We start from the raw sequence: 17,963 nt of genomic DNA, 5'->3' as shown, positions 1-17,963 counted from the left end.
TCAGAGCTGGGAGCTGCCGCCTGCAGCAGTGCTGGCGCTTGGGCCCTGCTGGCTCAGCGAGCGACAGCTGATCCTGCGGATGGAGTGCAAGGCCACGGTGCAGCAGCCCCGCAGCAGGGAGCTGATGTTGTAGATGGGCTGGCCCTGGCGCCGCTGGGAGCGGCAGAGCCAGGCCACCGTGGGCACGGCCGGCACCACCACCGCCAGCAGATCCACGATGTAGTGGCGGCTCCAGTAGCTCTTGGGCTCCTTCTCGGCTGCGGCCGCCTCCTCCTCCTCTTCCACGGGGCACGCCATGCTCACCGACGGGCTGGGGTTGGGGTTGGCACCAGGGTGGTGTGGGGTGGGCCCCCGCGTGATGGGCTCTGGGGCCTCAAGCTCGTCACCCACCATCACCACCACTGCAGAGTTGGGGTCTCTGGGCCCCAGGGGGTGGGGATCCGACTCCGGGCACCTGTCCCCTGACTTGGGGACTGTCCCGCAGACCTGGGCCTTGGTCACTTTCTCCAGGATGGTGTCCAGGTCCGGCTGGTACTGCACGAAGTCCGTCTGGATGGCGCGCTCCTGCATGCAGCTGGCCTGCACGCCGGCCTCCGTGCCGCTCAGCAGCTTCTCGTAGGTGTTGCTGGCGGGGAAGCGGGGGCCCAGGCTGAAGGAGCCGAGCAGCGAGGAGCCCTCCTCGGGGCCACAGTCCACCCCCGAAGACAGCAGGCTGCTGGCCTCCAGTGCATCCGTCCGGCTCAGAGTGTCATCGGTCACCACGAAGCCACTGTCAGCCCCGTCCTCCACAGAGGTGCCTGGGTGGTCACCTGGCAGGCGGTCGCCGCAGACAGCGGGGTCACTCAGCTTTGTGTAGGTGGAGCTACGGGTAAGGGAGCGGGCGGGGGACCCGCCGGCCGACTCAGCGGCGCCGTCCTCCTTGGCGAAGCCATTCTGGGCCACCTCCATGCTGTGCAGCAGCGTCTCCAGCTTCTTGTTCTGGATGTTGATGTCCACAAAGTACTTCTGCAGCCCCTTGTCCTTGTCAATCAGGTTGTTCTTGACGGTGTCGATGACCTGCTTGAGCTGCTTGATCTCCTTGCGGGCCTCCTTCAGGGCCAGCTGGGCCTCCACGCGGTGGCACTCCTCCTCGATCCAGTCCTCCTGCATGCGCGACAGCTGCATCTTCAGGTCATCGATCTCCGTGTCCCTGTGAGCAGATGAGACACACACGCTCACCGCCTGGCCTGTCACTGCCACCAAGGACAGACAAGGAGGGGCTGTGCCCAAGGACACAGGGCCTGCACTGCTGCCCCTCAGAGCTGAAAACAAAGGAAAGACTCAGAGCTCCTTCCTCACCCTCCTTATTCCATCGGGGAAGCAGTGGGGACGGGAGAGGGGCCAGGGCTCAGGACACGAGAGGCCTCCTCTTCAGGGACAAGAATGAGCCACCACCTCATTCCCACCCCCTAGAGCCAAGATGTAGACGACTGTCCACATTGACATCCACTACCCAGAGAAGACAGCAGACGATAAAGATTCTCAGTTTAAAGATGCTACCGCTATAAAAACTTAATACAACCATTTAAAAATCTTAACATAAAACAACAAAAACTAAACCTAAAATCTCTACTCTGCAGAAAGGGATGTGGCCTCCTACAAAAGCAGGTGGTGGAAATTTTCAGTGGAGGGCTATTTGGCCAGAGACCAGGGGGAGAGGGTGATGAGCCACTTTGTTTTTATGAGAGAAATTACTGCCTTTAATGTAGCTGATAATTTTACATCTTCCCTCAAGTGGAGGGATGAGAAGTGGTGGATGAATCAGAGGAGAATGATGAGAACAGAGTGGCTGTCTTTTATCCATGCTAGATGTTTCCTCTCTGTATCTACTGTAGAGAGGGAAGACCCAGAAGATTGCCGAAAAAGGCACAGAGCTATTCCCGAAAGAAGAGGCAAGAGCAGGCAAACTAGACGGTCAGAGGACGCTTGTCCAGAAACTCTCAGGCTTTCAAAATCCCTGAGGCATAGATGAATCCGGGGGGTGCAGGGGAAGGAGGTGAAGTAGAAAATGATGCCATCGAGTCCAGAGGTAAAGCCAGGGTGAGACTGAACAGGATGGACCAAAAGCAGTTAGAAAGGAGGAGACTCATTCATGGGACTGAACTCCCACCCTGGGTGTTCCTCCTTCAGCAAACGTCTTAGTGATCCGGCCCACACGCAGCCACTCAGCCCAAACCCTACATTCACGTAAATAAAATCCAAAATGGCACGACCATCACTTTGGATTTTATGAGTCCAGCAGAGCGACCGACCCAGATCAAGCACCATGCACTTTTCAAAGTCAAATTAGAAATTCAGGAAATGGGCCCAGGAATCTCACTCCACAAAACACTGAAGGGACTGGGCCTGCGGGGCTGCAGTGGCCACAAGGTCAGCAATGGCATCAACTGGAAGGGGAAGGAGGGGAAGGGCTGCCCAACAGGATACAGCTTGGTGACGGACGTGGGATGGCAGCAGGGACCTGGAGCTGCTCAAGAGCCACGATAACAGACATCCCCACAGGTGTGGGGATAATGTTCATTCCTCCTGCCTCAGGGTGGGGGGCTCACTCTAGGATAACCCTCCTCACTGACTCTGAGCCCTGGCAGGAAGACTGAGTTTGAAAGGAGGGACTGGGCATGCTCAGCTCAGCTGGGCCCCACTCCTCCTGGGAGCCAGCAGGACCCCAGAGCTATGGCTTCCCAGCCCTGCCTAGGTCTCAGGGGGCTGCAGGATGTTACATTTGAACTGGGTCTTATAGGATGAGTTTTCCAAGGAAGCAAGACGAGAGAAAGGGTATCTTAGAAGTGGGGACACAATATATGAAAGCACAGAGTGTAAAAGCAGAGCTCCTTCTTTGAGGAGGAAGTAGGCTACTGCGGGAATGAGAGGTATCAGACTGAATGTTCAGAACCTGTGAGGAGGTTGACAATACAGCAAGTACAGAACGGCCACAGGTACTGCAAGAGTATCAGGCGGAGAGGCCGGGGAGCTGAGGTGCAGGCGTGTCCACTACAGGGCATCCTGCCTAAACCACACAGGGCAGACTGTCTGCTCTGAGCCACAGGGCGGCCCTAGAAAGGAAGCAGGGAGATGGGCTGTCTGCTTCCTGAGGACATCAGTGTAAATGGCCAAGCAGACGCAGGGCATCAGTGAGAAGACAGTGGGAAATATAAATAGAAATCCTAGCTCTACAGACAAGGAGGTCCACAGAATGCCACCTCTACCCTCCCCAAGTTCAAAAGCACAACAGATACAAACTGGACCAGCTACCTGGCAGAGTTCTGGTCAAGAAAGACACAGTCACGCTCACTGTGTGCTCCAATTTACATGGAATATAATAGACAAATCCACAGAGGCAGAAAGATTAGTGGTTGCCAGGGACGGGGTGGCTGGGGAGAGATGGAGCGTGATTGTTACTGGGAACAGGGTTTCTTTCTGGAGTGATGGAACTGTTCTAGGTTGTACCGTTCTTTGAATAGACTAAAAATCACTGAATTGTTTACTTTAGATAGGTGAATTGTATGGTATGTGAATTATATCTCAATAAAGCAATTATATTACAAAGAAAGAAAGAAACGATGAAGGAAGGCGTGGTAGCGGTGGGCTCCCCGCCTGCCCTCCAGCGCCCTGCACGGCACCCTGTCCAGCTCACAGTCGGCTGCGTATCCGAATTGACAGAGTCTGGAGAAGACGGGTAGGTGATGAAGAGATCAGAGGGCAGCCCTGAAGCTTCGACCATAAAGATGAAGCCACCAGCCTGGAAGAGGGGAGGCCGGGAGGATCAGGTCTGGAGAATGAGCTCAGACGGGCCCACGGGGGCTCCTGGGAGACCCCTGGGCTGGGTGGGAGCTCAGAGGAAGGCTTCTCACGATCTTACATCATCTATACGTGGATGAGGAGGAAGGCTTCTGGGGCCTGAACTGGTGGGTCACGAGCCCCTGGTGACCCCCTGGGAGGAAACAAAGGAGGGCTAAGGGGTTGTTTCTCCCCCACAGAGACAGGTCAGCCAGGAAGAATGCCCTGTGCTGCTCTTCCCCAGGTAGAAAGGAGCCAGGGCATGAGAAGTGGCCAAAAGGGGCTGCCAGGCTACAACTGGGAGAGCACTGCCGCGGGTGGGAGGCCCGATAGACCTTCACAGGGGAAACTGCTCCCAGCCTGGCCCCAAGCAGCTACCTGATGCTGCGAGGAGCAGCTGAGGGGAGGGCAGGGGCAGGTGAGGCTTTGCTGACAGAGGAGCCCCCAGCCACGCCTTCCTCCCAGAGACACTGCAGGGCCCTGGCCACCCGCTTACCGGTCCTGGAGCCGGTCCTGCGTGTCCTTCAGCCGGGCCTTCAGATGCCGGATGCACACCTCCTTCTGCTGCAGGGGGGTCAGGTACTGCTCCGGGGTGGGGGGCTTGATACCATGGTTATCACTGCACAGTGTGTACTTCGTGGCGCGCCTGCCGGGGACGCTCGTCAGCAGGGAGGGAGGAAGGGGCCTGGCGAGGCGCTGTGCCTCCAGGAGCTAGGGGCCCGCCTACCCATCCTGGTCCCCTGGCCACTGGAGCGCTGCAGGCCGGGCCTCCCCCACGGGGCCCCTGTGGGCACGAGAACACGCAGCCCCTTTGGGAGGTGGGTTTTATTAAGGCTCTTTCGAGCACAGCGTCAGGGTGGGGAGCTCAGGGCTCCTCTAGCTCGGGCTGGGGAGACACGTCACAGAGCGCGTGCACCAGCCTGGCGCCATCCGGGGCGGTGCCCCCTCCGCCAGCGCAGTCCCGGCGCCGCAGCCCAGAGCTCAGGTGTCCACTCCCCCAACCCAGAGGCCAAGGCTGAGGGTGGGAGAGGTCTCCCCCTCCGTGTAATTATCCTGGGGCCTGCATGGTGGGCCAGGATTTATCTGCTGTGTATGTGTATGAGTGATTGTGTGTGAAAACCTAGTAACTGCATGGCAGCAACCGTCTGAGCCTTTTCTGTGTTGCCACCATCATCAGCATTCATCGTGTAGAACACTGTGTGCGAGACTGGTCCTAAAGCGGCAGCCTGTCCTTACACTGGCATGAGGTGGGTGATAGTTGATATAAAGTTAATAATGCGTTCGTTTTCCTAGTGTTCTACAACTTTGCTTTCAAAGAATCACATTACCCTATAGTATGCCTTTCTCTCCCAATTGGAGAAAATGCCTATCAGCCTATCGTCACAGGTAAGAGGTTTTTAGAAAAATGTAACAATGTTTCTAATACCATATTTTGAATATGACTGTAATACTGTATGCCATAAAAATTTTATAATGATTCATTCATTAGATAAGCTAGGCAACCATTGCTAGCTTCTCTGTTACCAATGCATGCACACTATACCTGTAAATAAATACAAATTCCTTTTTCACATGATCTTTTCATTTTTTGATGTCTAGTCTTAGTAATACATGTAACAGCTACAGTGTTTTGTATCTTGTAAGACAATATTGATGTACCGATAGATGATTCATTTTAAAAACAATGTAAACTTACAGTATCAATAAATACAGTATATTGCTGTAAATGTATTTTCTCTTCCTTATAATTTTCTGAACATTTTCTTTTCTCTAGTTTACTTTATTGTAAGAATACAGTAAGTCCCCTACATATGAACCTTCAAGTTGCAAACTTTCAAAGATGAACGTGTGTTCCCATGTCCAATCACATAAGTTGGTTCACATGGCTGGTATACTTTTCCAGGTACTATACTGTAAGATTAAAAATGTTTTCTTTATTTTTTGTGTTTGTTTGTTTTTATGTATTATTTGTGTGAAAAGTGTTATAAACCTATTACAGTACAGTACTATATAGCCAATTGTGTTAGTTGGGTACCTAGGCTAACTTTGTGGGACTTATGAACAAATTGGACTTAACGAATGTGCTCTTGGAACATAACTCGTTTTTATGTAGGGGGCTTACTGTATAGTTTATAATACATATAACACACCAAATACATGTCAGTCCACTAATTACGTAATCAGGAAGGCTTCTGGCCAACAGTAGGATATTGGCAGTTACGTTTTGCAGGAGTAAAAAGTTATACGCGGATTTTCAACTGCATGAGGGATCAGTACCCCAACCCCCTTGTTGGTTCAGGGTCAACTGCTCTAGGACACCAGCCCATGAACACGCTCACACAAACGCAGGCAGACCCTTTCCATCTGCATGTGCACGCTCTGGGGGCACACGTGAGCACACATGGGAACACTGGCTGTCTCTGGCATCGCCCTGTTCACAGCTGTACCCTGCAGCCACAAACACCCTAGCACAGGGTGGTGCAGGTGTGTGTGTGTGTGTGTGTGTGTGTGTGTGTGTGTGTAGTGAGCACGCCCTGGTCCCACCAGGGCCGAGGAGGAGGAATTCCCACCCAGTGGAGGAGGGAGGGCCGAGGCTTTCACCCAGGGAAGGGAGCACCCCAATGCCATCAGCAGACCATGGCCAGGCCACCTCAACTCACGGCTTCCTGCCGGCTGTTCTGTTTGGGGAGAAACCTCCTTGGATTTTGGCTTAAACACCTGGGCGTGTTCTCACACAATTTGGCAGAGGCCTTGCTGCCATCCAACTTTGTTCCTTTAGGGGACGGGGAGTCCCAGGTCTAGCAAGAGGCAATCACATTTTATGGTTGTAGATAAGACAGGCCCTGGTGGGGCCCATTTGCTGAAGGAGCCAAGTTGGAGGCAGTTTAAAAAGTTTTGGGGAAACTGTCTAACGTTTACCGAGGAAAAAGTATTTGTAAATCGCAAACTGTTGAAGAGAACGTGTGGACAGAAGTGGAGGGAAAGAGAAACGATTCTATCCTCCTCACTCAGCTCCTGGCCTCTAAGTTTAACTCAAGTCAAGTCACACACTGGCTTGTTTTCTGCGTAGCAAGGGGCAGAGAGGTGCGGTGTCGGGTGGGACCTTGGGGTCTCCTCTGATGGGCTCTAAGAAATTTCCTTCCAAAAGAGAGGAAGCCAGCAAGGGCCCTGAGCCCCACGTGTTAGGCCAGTAGACATCCTGGTGCCCTGCAAAGGCTCTGGCGAGAGGGACCCAGACCTGTGGTGAGAAAAAGAGGCCTTTTCCCTGTGCCGGGGTGCAGGAACCAGGATTACTTAAACTAGTAAGAGCTGAGGATTATAAAGGAAGTAACTATTTTAACTTTTTTCCATACGCTTTCACGAGTTTTCCTTCTTAATATAACATTTAACACTCATATATTTTTAGTCACTAGCTCTTTGTGGGAAAAATATTTTTTAATATAGTATATATTTACATATATACTATACGTACCTGAGAAGAGAAGTATAATACAATTCATGTCCCTCAGCTATTCACACCTTGGAACACGTGGCTACTTATAGTGAGGCCAGAGCCGAGGCACTGCTCACCAGCAACTCTGATGGTGGCAAGGAGACCCTTGCATGGAAGCAGCTCTCAGCCTCAGGGTTGGGACTGCCCCCATGGGCTGCAGTTATGACATGTGTGGCAAAAATCTGCTACCAATAAAAAAGTATTAAAGTTGCCAATTATACACTTTTCAAAAGGTAAATTAACGCATCATCGATCTCACTCACACACCACCCCACCCCCCATTCTGGGGGCAGTTACAGACAGGATGCTGGGGCATGGGTCCAGCACATGTGTGTCACCCATCATGCGTGTCACGGTGGAAAACTCAGAACTAATGCCTCCGTGTGATCTGGTCACACAAATGACACTCACTCAAGACAAGCCTTCCCAGGAGGAGCTCTGGCCATGGGAGCTGCAGGCCAGAGTCTCCTGGCCTTCTCTGGCCTACGATTCTCAAGTTGAACCAAAGTCCTAATGAGAGCGGTTACGCGTTACGGGCCAGCAGCAGTGTGTGGTGGGTGCAGATATCAACTCCCTGAAGCCTCCGGGTTGTAAGCTCCACTTTACAGATGAGGGAGTGGAGACTCAGACTGAACCACACCCTAAGCCCGTGCCCCCCCCTCGCGCTCCTTGTATTTCAACGCAGGGAAGCAGGATGGGCGCTGCCATCACATCCTGAACATCCTGGTCTCTGAGGACCCACTGTTCTCCTTACCCGTCGCCCCAGCCCGATCCTGCCTTTCCTCTTTGCTGAGAGCCCAAAGCACATGCTGCACTTGTGACGCACTTCACATTCTAAACCAACTCCACTCTGCCACCCTCACGGTGTACCACCTAGAAGAGCAGGCTGGCGGACGCCATGAGTTGCCTCCCAATATCCATTCTTGCCTTTTCTCCAACAGAACTCCCAGTTTGCTTGGGTGGCCCTCCACTGGGAACCACTAACTCTCCCTGTAGCCAGTCATACCTGGCACCAGCCAGCACAGTATAGACAGAATTTCCCGGGCAGTGTGTCCTGTCTGAAAAACACGAGTCTCTGGGGGTTCAGGGGCTTTGGCCTTTCTACCTTCTTCCTTCCGGGATGCTGACCTGATGCCTGGAGGTGTAGGAGCCAGCTGTACACCAAGGATGGTGGAGATGGGGTCCCTGACACTTCGGGGAGCTGCCCGCCTCTGGCCCCTTGTTCTGAAAGCATCATCCCCAGTTTGTCTCAACTACTGACTTTGGTTACGTGCAGCTGGGTATGATCATACCCATCTTACAGATGGGAACTGAGGCTTAGAGAGAAGTGACCTGCTCAAGGTCACACAGCAGGGAAGTGTGCTAGAGTTGGGGATGGTTAGAACGCCCACCTCCCCCGACCCCCAGGGCACTCAGGGTCCCAGCCAGCTTGGCCGGGCCGGGTGGGAGGGAGTGGCTGGTTACCTGGGCGTGGGGCTGCTGTCACTGCCCTTGCAGGAGCCCGAGTTACTGCTGCTGCTGAGGGAAGAGGTGCCGTGGGCATCCCGCACGCTCACGGGGGGAGAGGTGCGCCTGGAGGCAGGAAGAAGAGGCAGGTGCTCGTTCTGGCTGGTGGGCAGCTGCGGACACTGGGCGAACACTGCCAGGCCGCTGCGGCCCAAAGGGCCCCCACTTCAGGGTCACCGCCGGGGAGAGAAGCGTGGCAGGGGGATGCACAGACAGGGGTGACAGAACAGACAGTGCAAATCAAGGTGGAAAACCAGAAGGAGGCCGGACCTCGGGACTCCCCAGAAGGCTGAGCAGGGCTGCGGGCCAAGGGTGGGGTCCCATCTACCCCTACCAAGGGTCCTCAACTTCCAGGGTCCCCCAAGCCCCAGAGGGAAAGGTCCCTGCACGGACTGAAACAGAGGTGGAGAGGAATGGGGCAGGCAGGAGGAGGGACAGGAGGAGGGGCACACGGGGAGGCCAGGGGAGCCTGGGTGGAAGGCTGCATGCCGTCCCTACAGTAACTGTGAAGATCGAACAACAGTACTGGTGACGGTAGGGATCCAGTGGTTTAAGTCTTCAGAGAACTTTTATACCCACTGTGTCATTTGAGCCCATAAATAGTTCCTGAGGCCAGTGTCAGCAAGCCCATTTTTAAGATGGCAAAACTGGGGCAATGACTTGCTCAAAAACAAGCCGGTGGTGGACTGGAGACAGAGACCCTCCCTGCCCCCACCTTCAGAGGCCAAGGCTCCGGGCATTGGGGAGACTCACCTGCGGGATCCAGCAGAGGCCCGTCTACTGCCTGGCAGGGACATGGCCATGAGGCTGTGGGTCCGGGTGAGGGGCGGGATGGGCGGTGTCCCCGGGGCTGAGGAGAGAGGGCGGGTTGGGGGGGCCGCGGGGGGGGCCGGGCCCGGCCACGTCATCCTCTCGCTGGGGTCGCTGCCCGGCATGGCTTCTCCTCTCACCCTTCAGCAGGACACCCAGGACCAAGTGGGGGGCTGGCAGGCCAGGCTCTGGCCACAGCTGCCTCCACCGACAAATTTAGCAGCTCTCACCCCACCACCCAACTTAAAACCATGAGCATCAGAGCCTCAGGGCGGGCAGAAATCATCAGTCCAACCCCGTGTCCTCCACATGAGTGAATGTGCCCCAGAGAGAACAAAGGCCTCGCCCAAGGTCGCTGACACTGGGGCAGGGCCTCCTAATTGGCTCGGCCCAGCACTGAGTCCTCTATGCTATAAGCCAGGCCCCCAGACGCCTGACTCTCGGACCCCCACCCCCACGCTGGTCAATCCTCCCTCGGTGGGGGCTGCAGACTGGAGGACTCCCGGAGCAGGACCAGGAACCCCAGATTAGGTTGCGCTAGTCTCGATGTCACCTTCCCAGAGTGCCTGCTGGCGCGTGGCTCGGGGCTTCCCGCCTACAGGGGAGACAAGACAGACCAACACACCACACACGTGTAGAAAGACATATGGATACACGCGAATATGAAAAGGTACCACGTCCCCTCCATTCCAAGGCATGCCACACATGGCCCATGCTCAGGGGGCCTGCCCACAATGCAGGACATGCAGCCCTCACCTGCCCCGCCCCCCCACTGCCCACATGCTGCACACAGGCATGCCCGCACCCATCCATGCAAATGCTCGTGCTCATTTTGGGGTGCACCAGGAACTCAGGGCACAGGCTCAAAGCAAATGAGGAAGGAGACAGATGGGAGATGAAGACTCCTCCCTGCTCCCAGGGGGTGTCTCTGTAGGCCGGACCCAGTAGGAAGTGACCATGCCTGCAGAGATCCATCCTTGGCCCTCTTGACAAATCAGTAGAGAGACTCAGACCTGGCCTCCTGCCCAGGAATCCCAAGGCCCCTTTCCTGGGTAGAGGTTTGGACTCCAAGGGCAGCCAGCCCTTCAGAAGTTTAAGGAGGGGAGAGGCCCCATCCTGGGCTGGTGTTGGCTGCTGTGGAAGGGAGGCCTGCACTGGGCATTAGCCCAGAGCTCCTGGAGTCCGAGGTGGAGAGGCCTGGGCTCTTTGCAGCCAACATGCTAGTGCTGTGCCAGCTCCAGAGACCCTAGTCCCCTCCTTCCACGGTCAGAGCAAGAACTAAGGACAGTAGCCTGGGTTACAGGAGACTCAGCCAAGGACACAGTGCGCTGGACTTCCCCCATGCTGGCAGAGAAGCAGTGACCAAGCCCTGCGCCACACCAGACCCCGTGCCAACCACATTACGTACATTACGCCATCGACTCCTCCCAACAACCCTATGAGGAAGCGCTGTGATTAGTCCCTTTACAGATGAGGAACCCGAGAGGGAATGGACTGCCCAAGTCCCAGCCCCAGTGTGGCAGGGCCAACACCTGAACCAGGCCAACACCACATGCTGAGGGGCTGGGTCTCAAACCCCAGAGCCCCTGCCCAGGGCACCACCCCTTCCCACGTCAGGGCCTCTGGGGATCCCGGTCACCCCAGCCAGCGGCGGGGCTGCGTCCTGAGTGGACAACGGTGCTACTCAGGTGGCCTGTTTCCTGGCTGTGACACAGACGTGGCGTGTTCCCTGGAGGGCTTGGACATTGCCAGCATTGTCTGCCCAGAGGTGTCAGGTGCCAGGCACAGGAGCCGCCGACACCCCACCTGTCACCTGAGCTGCTCGCCCCAGCTCGGCGATGCATCCCACCCACCATGCCCCAACCACCCAGGCCTCCTGGAACTGCAGGGTCGGCTTCCGGAGGAGGAACAGTGAGACAGGGGCTGAGGGGACAACAGTGCTACTCCACACTTGCCAGGAAGGCCACCAATGGCTCACCACCTCCTGGGCACAGGAGGGCCTCAGCTAGGAGCAGCTTGGGAGGGGCTGATAGTCCTCGCTCGTGGGTTGACGAGGGCTTCAAGGATCACCTGTCACTGATTGAACACTTCTGCGGCCAGATGACCATGCTGAGTGCTTTTATGTGCCTTGGCCCATTACTTCAAATAAAAATCCTTCAAGGCAGGATTTTTTTTTTATCACATTTGGGTCCAAGGTCACACAGCTGCACGTCCAACAGACCCTGGCTTCTAGCCCCAGTCAGCCTGGCTTCACTGGCCATCCTCCCATCACCACTTCTGGCTTTTGGGAGGATGCTGTGCTTTCAGGAGGACTTCTCAGCAGAGGCAGGACTCAGAGCGGAGGCAGGGCCTCGCTCTTCCAAGCCAGCCCTGGTGAGCATTGCTAAGGAGCTCAGAAAGTCCGGGTGGAGCTCTAGGCCCAGGTCCTGGGAGGCGGGCACGATGCCTGCTTTGCCTTGGACTGCGTGTGGCCTTGGTACAATGAGGGCTTTGTTGTCGCTGTCCCTGCTCCTACCTTGCTTGGCAACCCCACGCCTCCCTCCTCTCTTGCTCCCTCTTCCTTCCTCTCTGGCCAGGGGGGTGGGGGTGGGAAGGGGATGGCATTTGTACCTGGATGGAGCCGACGGTCTCCTGGGAGGCCAAAGCCAGCCATTCATCTGGGACAGAGGTGGAAGTGGCATTTCCCCTGCTGGGACGGGACCTTGCAGGCTGGGGTCCCTCTGGGAGGGCAGAAGACACCCAGGCCCAAAGGGAGTTGCCTCCCCAGGATCTAGCCCAGAAGTGTCAGTGAGCACCCTGGGCTCTCTCAGGTCCTCCCTCCCCTCTGGGCCCCAGAGAGGAGGCAGATTGCCATGGCGTTTGTCTCCATGCCACCTGCTCGGCCTGGAGTCCCGCAGGCCTGTCCCCAGGTAGCCGCTTGGAATGGAAGGTGGAAAGGAAAGCCCTAGCCGTGGGGAGCTGGGCTGACAGTTGCTTATCACCAGGGTAAGCCCAGCCCCATTTCCCCATCCTGCCCGCACCATGGCAACCATGCCGCCGCTCTACCCCTTTGATTAGTGACTCACACACCGAACAGTGGGGGTTCAGGAGATAGAGCAGGATCCAGGGAACAGGAGATGGAAGGAGTCAGAAATAGTCAAAGATATCTGGGCTCAAAGCCCAGTTCTGTCACCCTCCAGCTGCATGCAGTGGGCGAGTCACACCACTTCTCTGAGCCTTAGCTTCCTCATCTGTAAGTGGGGCTGTAACAGAATGCACCTCATGTGGTTATGGTGAGAATAACACAGGATCATGCATGCACAGGGCTTAGCCCAGTGCCCACCACGCAATAAACACTCGAAGATGGGAACTCCCAGGATTTTGGCACTAGATAATTGCATTGCAATGTGAGCTTCAAAACAGAAAGACTCAAGGCATAATAGTGGCTTCAGGAGGGTCAGGGAAAGCGTCTCCAAAAGGAAATTTACACTGGGTCTTAAAGGGTGAATAAGAGCTCACCAGGCAGAGAAAGTGAATGGGAGGGATGGAGAGGTGTGGGCAAAAGCCGTGAGTAATTCAATAGCATGGCTGCTCAGGAAACTAGGGGGCCTAGTGGAGGCAGAGGCACAGTGGGCCTGAGGCTGTAAAGGAAGGTGAGGCCAGGCCACACTGAGCCACAAAAGCCAGGATCTTGTCCTGTGAGCAACAGGGAGCCATGGAAGGGCCTTAAAAGGGGGACGGACACAATCAGACTTGCGTTTTAGAAAGCCCCTGTGTAGGGGGCCTTTGTGGACTATAGCTGGAAAGGGACAAGAATAGAGGCAGAGAGACCAGTTAGGAGGTTATCAAGAAATTAGAAGGGCCTGGGTCAGGGCAGCAGCAGGAGCAATGGAGAAAAGGGCCTGGAGCCTTCTCAAAATTCATCAGAGGCCCCCGATTAAGTAAAAATTAGGGCAAAACTCTTGATCCTGGCATTCAAGGCCCTCTTGTCTATACCCTTTCCAACCTGCTCTCAGCTGCTTGCTGACCCCAGGGGAAAGCCCCATTTGTTGCTCCCACATCTTTGCAAAGGCTGTTTGCCCAGCCCACAGCACCTGCCCTGCCCTGCCCTGCCCTGCCCTCATGAACACATCACACTTTCTGTAAGGCTCCGCCCTACGGGACTTTCCTCTTGGGACTTCACCCGTCACTTTCTCTCTTGACCACTCAGCATACCATGCCTTAGGCTGAAACTCAGGGAACACCCCCCTCTGGGGAATTTCATAAAAATAAACACAATCAACACACAGCCATTAGAAACGCAATGAGTTAAACAGGCACATTTGATAGACCAAGGGGTTGGATTAGATGGTCTCAAAGACACCTCTGGATCCAACATTCTCTGATTCTAGGGCTGTAAGTGCAATAGAGTTCTAATTGATGCTTTCTTCCCTTTCAATTACTAGGACTCCTGGATTTCAGTTTCTACATCTGTAAAACTAGGAAGCTGCATTCTTCAAAGAGACGCTATGGCATTTTGCTCAATCAGCAAGTCATGGGGGAGAAACTAGGCACTAGTTTAATCTAATATTCTAGCTAAGTGAAAGTCCCTGTATGCACTATAAATTATCTTTTTTTTTTCTGGCAAAGAATTAGCCATCAATAAGAGAAGAAAGCTATCCTAAAACCCAAAGGAACAGAACAATCTGTGTCTGATGACTCAAGCCTCTCACAATTGTGGAAAGCAGAGCAATGCAACCAATAGAACAGAACTTGGGAGGAATCTTCTCTCTGCCAAGGCAACACCAGAATGCAGAACATTCCACCCGTCAAACAGCAGAATGCCTGGTGCTCCTAGAATGCTAATGCAGAGGGAAGTGGGAGACGGAAGACGGGCCTGGGAGTGCTCCAGCCAACCTCTCTGGACCTCAGAGGATTAGTGCTATGAGGACTACTCATGGCTGAGGAGTTTGGTAAACCTTCCATTGGTTTCACGACCTCATCAGCCACTATGCTTCTCCGCACTATCAGCAAAACCAGGACCTTTCTTCCTAGACTTGGGCAGGGAGGCAGTGGTGGCATTTCTCCAGTTCGCTTCCTGTTTCCTACACAAGCTGTCCTCAGAGCGGGAACCATAGATGGAGCCACTGGACTCCTCCTCACTGTGGCAACCCCAGTACAGTGCAGGGCAAACCCACAGCTTGGCCAAATGTTGCAAGGGCTCCCAAGGCAACCAGGATGGGTGTGAGGGTTGAGGCGTCTGCTATGCAGGTAGTCTCTGGTGGTTCGACTCAGATTCCAGAGCCTGGAGGGCACCAAGAGCCAGTGGTCTTCAAACCACCTAGAGAACTTGCCTCTGGGACTATGAGGGGGTGGGCTTAGGCCTCCTTCCCCATTTCACCTCGAGAGAATCCTCTTGTACCTGTTCTACATATGGAGGGTCTGAAGTAAGACTACGTTTAAAAAAAGGTTTTGCAGGTTAAAAATCTATGTAATATATATTTTCCACAATGAGATAATATTTCACATCCACTAGGACGGCTATAATCAAAAAGACAGACAATAACAAGTATAGGCGAGAATGCAGAGAAATTGAAATCCTTGTGTACTGCTGGTGGGAATGTAAAATGGTACAGCCACTGTGGAAAACAGTCTGGCAGTTCCTCAAAAAGTAAAACTGAATTACCAAATGATCTAGCAATTCCACTAGTGGGTATACACCCCAAAGAATAGAAAATAGGTGTTCAAACAAAAACTTGTACAGGAATGTCCATAGCAGCGCTATTCACAACAGCCCAAAGGGGGAAATGACCCAAATGTCCATCAACGGATGAATGGACAAACAAAATGTGGCCTATACATATGATGGAATATCATTTAGACATAAAAAGGAATAAAGTACCGATACACGCTACAACATGGATGAACCTTGACAATATTATGCTAAATGAAAGAAGCCAGACACAAAAGGCCACATATTGTGATTCCATTTATATGAAGTGGCCAGAACAGGCAAATCCGTAGAGACAGAAAGCAGATTAGCGGTTGCCAAGGGCTGGGGGAAGGAGGAAGAGGGAATGACTGTTAATGGGATTGATGAAAACGTTTTAGAATTAGATAGTGGTGACAGATACACAACTTTGTGAATATACTAAAACCCTTTGTATTGTACATCTTAAAAGGGTGGATTTTATAGTATGTGGCTATATATCAATAAAAACCAAAAATAATCTATATAATATATATTTTAAATGAACCATTGTAAAAGGACAGGCATGGTCCAGGAAGGGGAAGGGAATGGCCCAGGATGGCTTAGCAAGTAGTGACAGGACAGGAACTAGAAGCAGCCCTCCTGCCTCTACCTGACTTCAGGCAGCTGGGCCCAGGGCAGGCACTGCCCTGGTCCTCCTGACTCTGGGTCAGCCTGGAGGAGACAGGCGACTAAGACTGACCCTTTGAAGGTCTGGCATATCCCCAACCTCATCTGATCCTCACAAATTCCCTGTGGAGGGAGGTCAGGTGGAGACTGATCCATAGGCCACATGGGAAACCTGAAGCTGCGGAGCTTTCGAGATCACTCAAGGTCACACCTGGACGTCTAGGTCATGAGTGCCTGCATTTCTACTGCATCATGACTGTCTCATAGTACAAGAGAACTGGGACACATACCGCTATGCTGCATGAAAAAGCAAAAATCTACTTTCCCAGGAGATTCTAAAATACCAGGGTGGAGATGCGGGGGTTACATCCCCGCATCCTGGGCTCCTCATCCTTCCATAAAAGCAGAACATCGCATGTGGATAAAAGGGAACCCTTGTATACTGTTGATGGGAATGTAAAATGGTGCAGCCTCTGAGGAAAACAGTGTGGAGGTTCCTTAATATACCGAAAATAGAACTACCGTATGATCTAGCAATTTCACTCCTAGGTATATATCCAGAAAAAACACTAACTTGAAAAAGTACATGCACCCCAATGTTCAACAGCAGCACTATTTACAATAGCCGAGACATGGAAACAACGCAAGTCCCATAAACAGATGATTGGATTAAGAAGGAATGGTATATATACATACACACACACACACACACACACACACTATTATTCAGCCATAAAAAAGAATGAAATATTGCCATTTGCAACAATGTGGATGGACCTAGAGAATATTATGCTTAGTGAAATAAGTCAGAGAAGGACAAATATATGATATCACTGATATGTGGAATCTAAAAAATAATATAAATGAATCTATATAGAAAACAGAAATAGACTCACGGATATAGAAAACAAACATGTGGTTACCAAAGGGGAGAGGGAAGGGGGAGGGACAAATTAGAGGTATGGGATTAACAGCTACAAACTACTATATATAAAATTGATAAGCAACAAGGATATACTGTAAAGCACAGGGAATTATACCCATTCTCTTGTAATAACCTAAAGGAATATAATCTGAAAAAATACTGAATCACTAAGCTGTACACCTGAAACTAACCCAATATTGTAAATCAACTATACTTCAATAAAAAGACAATAAATAAAATAATATATTCCTGAAAAAAAGAAAGTGGACATCACAGAAACAGGAGGTTAGCGGAGCAAGGAAGATTGTTGAAAAAGAAATTCTTCACGTGTCTTCTCCCTAAACAGTGTAAGTCTCTCCATGTCCCTCCAAGAATCAGCCATGCGGGCAAAGGAGGAGCCCTCACCATGAGGACTGCCGTGTTCAACTCTTCCAACAGCTGCTGCATCCTGCTCACCAGCGCAGGTGCTGTGCGAGCCCAGCACTGAGAGACCCTCAGCTCCTCAGGCCACATCACATGGTCCCTGTCGGTGACCTTGACCTGAGTCTCAGCTGCCTCATGCGTTCAGTGGGAACCACCCTCCTGACCCTGCCTTATCCAACCAAGGCAATGAATGGAGCAACGGGGGAATTCTAGACAAACAGAGGACAGAACATTTCTTGCCTTTACTACTGCTACCACTACCTCTTAGAGGGGGTATTTTCTCCTTTTTCAGAGGTATTATTCCTTGCTTTAGGGCAAGTCCGAGCAAGCCCAGGTGGCGGCTCTGAAATTACTGGCACCCTCTGCCGGGCCGACTGCCCTGGGGTGGCTCTCCAGGCCAATGCCTGGCAAGCCTCCTACATGGGGAGGGGCAGCAGGGGCGACGCTGGTTTCCATCCCTCCACAGCTGTGCCAGAGGGGCCCTGGTGCTAGCCCCAGCTTGGCAGCTGCTTGGCAAGTGGCTCCTGGCAGGTGGAGGTCCTTCAACGACCTTGGCCACAGCACATGCTTCCCGGCTGATAGAGCTGTCAAGCCGCAGCCTGGCTCCTCTCCTGCCACCGCCTCCTCCTGAGGTTCCAGCTTTAAAGCATCAT

The 17,963-nt window shown here is 53.1% G+C and overlaps 1 protein-coding gene across 1 annotated transcript in view; it reads right to left on the bottom strand.

Moving 5' to 3' along the window:
• The window catches only part of SNPH (syntaphilin), a 38,125-nt gene continuing 20,162 nt past the window's right edge, over positions 1-17,963 (bottom strand). Inside the window, exons 3-6 of the mRNA XM_060079170.1 lie at positions 9,569-9,665; positions 8,774-8,881; positions 4,313-4,462; positions 1-1,189 (exon numbers count right to left, since the gene is read on the bottom strand). Coding sequence (XP_059935153.1) covers positions 1-1,189; positions 4,313-4,462; positions 8,774-8,881; positions 9,569-9,618 — 1,497 coding nt within the window. The 5' untranslated portion in view covers positions 9,619-9,665. The remainder of the gene's footprint in view (positions 1,190-4,312; positions 4,463-8,773; positions 8,882-9,568; positions 9,666-17,963) is intronic.

Source organism: Mesoplodon densirostris, chromosome 16 (assembly GCF_025265405.1).
Source record: "Mesoplodon densirostris isolate mMesDen1 chromosome 16, mMesDen1 primary haplotype, whole genome shotgun sequence".
Classification (NCBI taxonomy): domain Eukaryota; kingdom Metazoa; phylum Chordata; class Mammalia; order Artiodactyla; family Ziphiidae; genus Mesoplodon; species Mesoplodon densirostris.
Note: the sequence above shows the minus strand (reverse complement) of the source record. Positions and strands in the feature narration are given on the sequence as shown.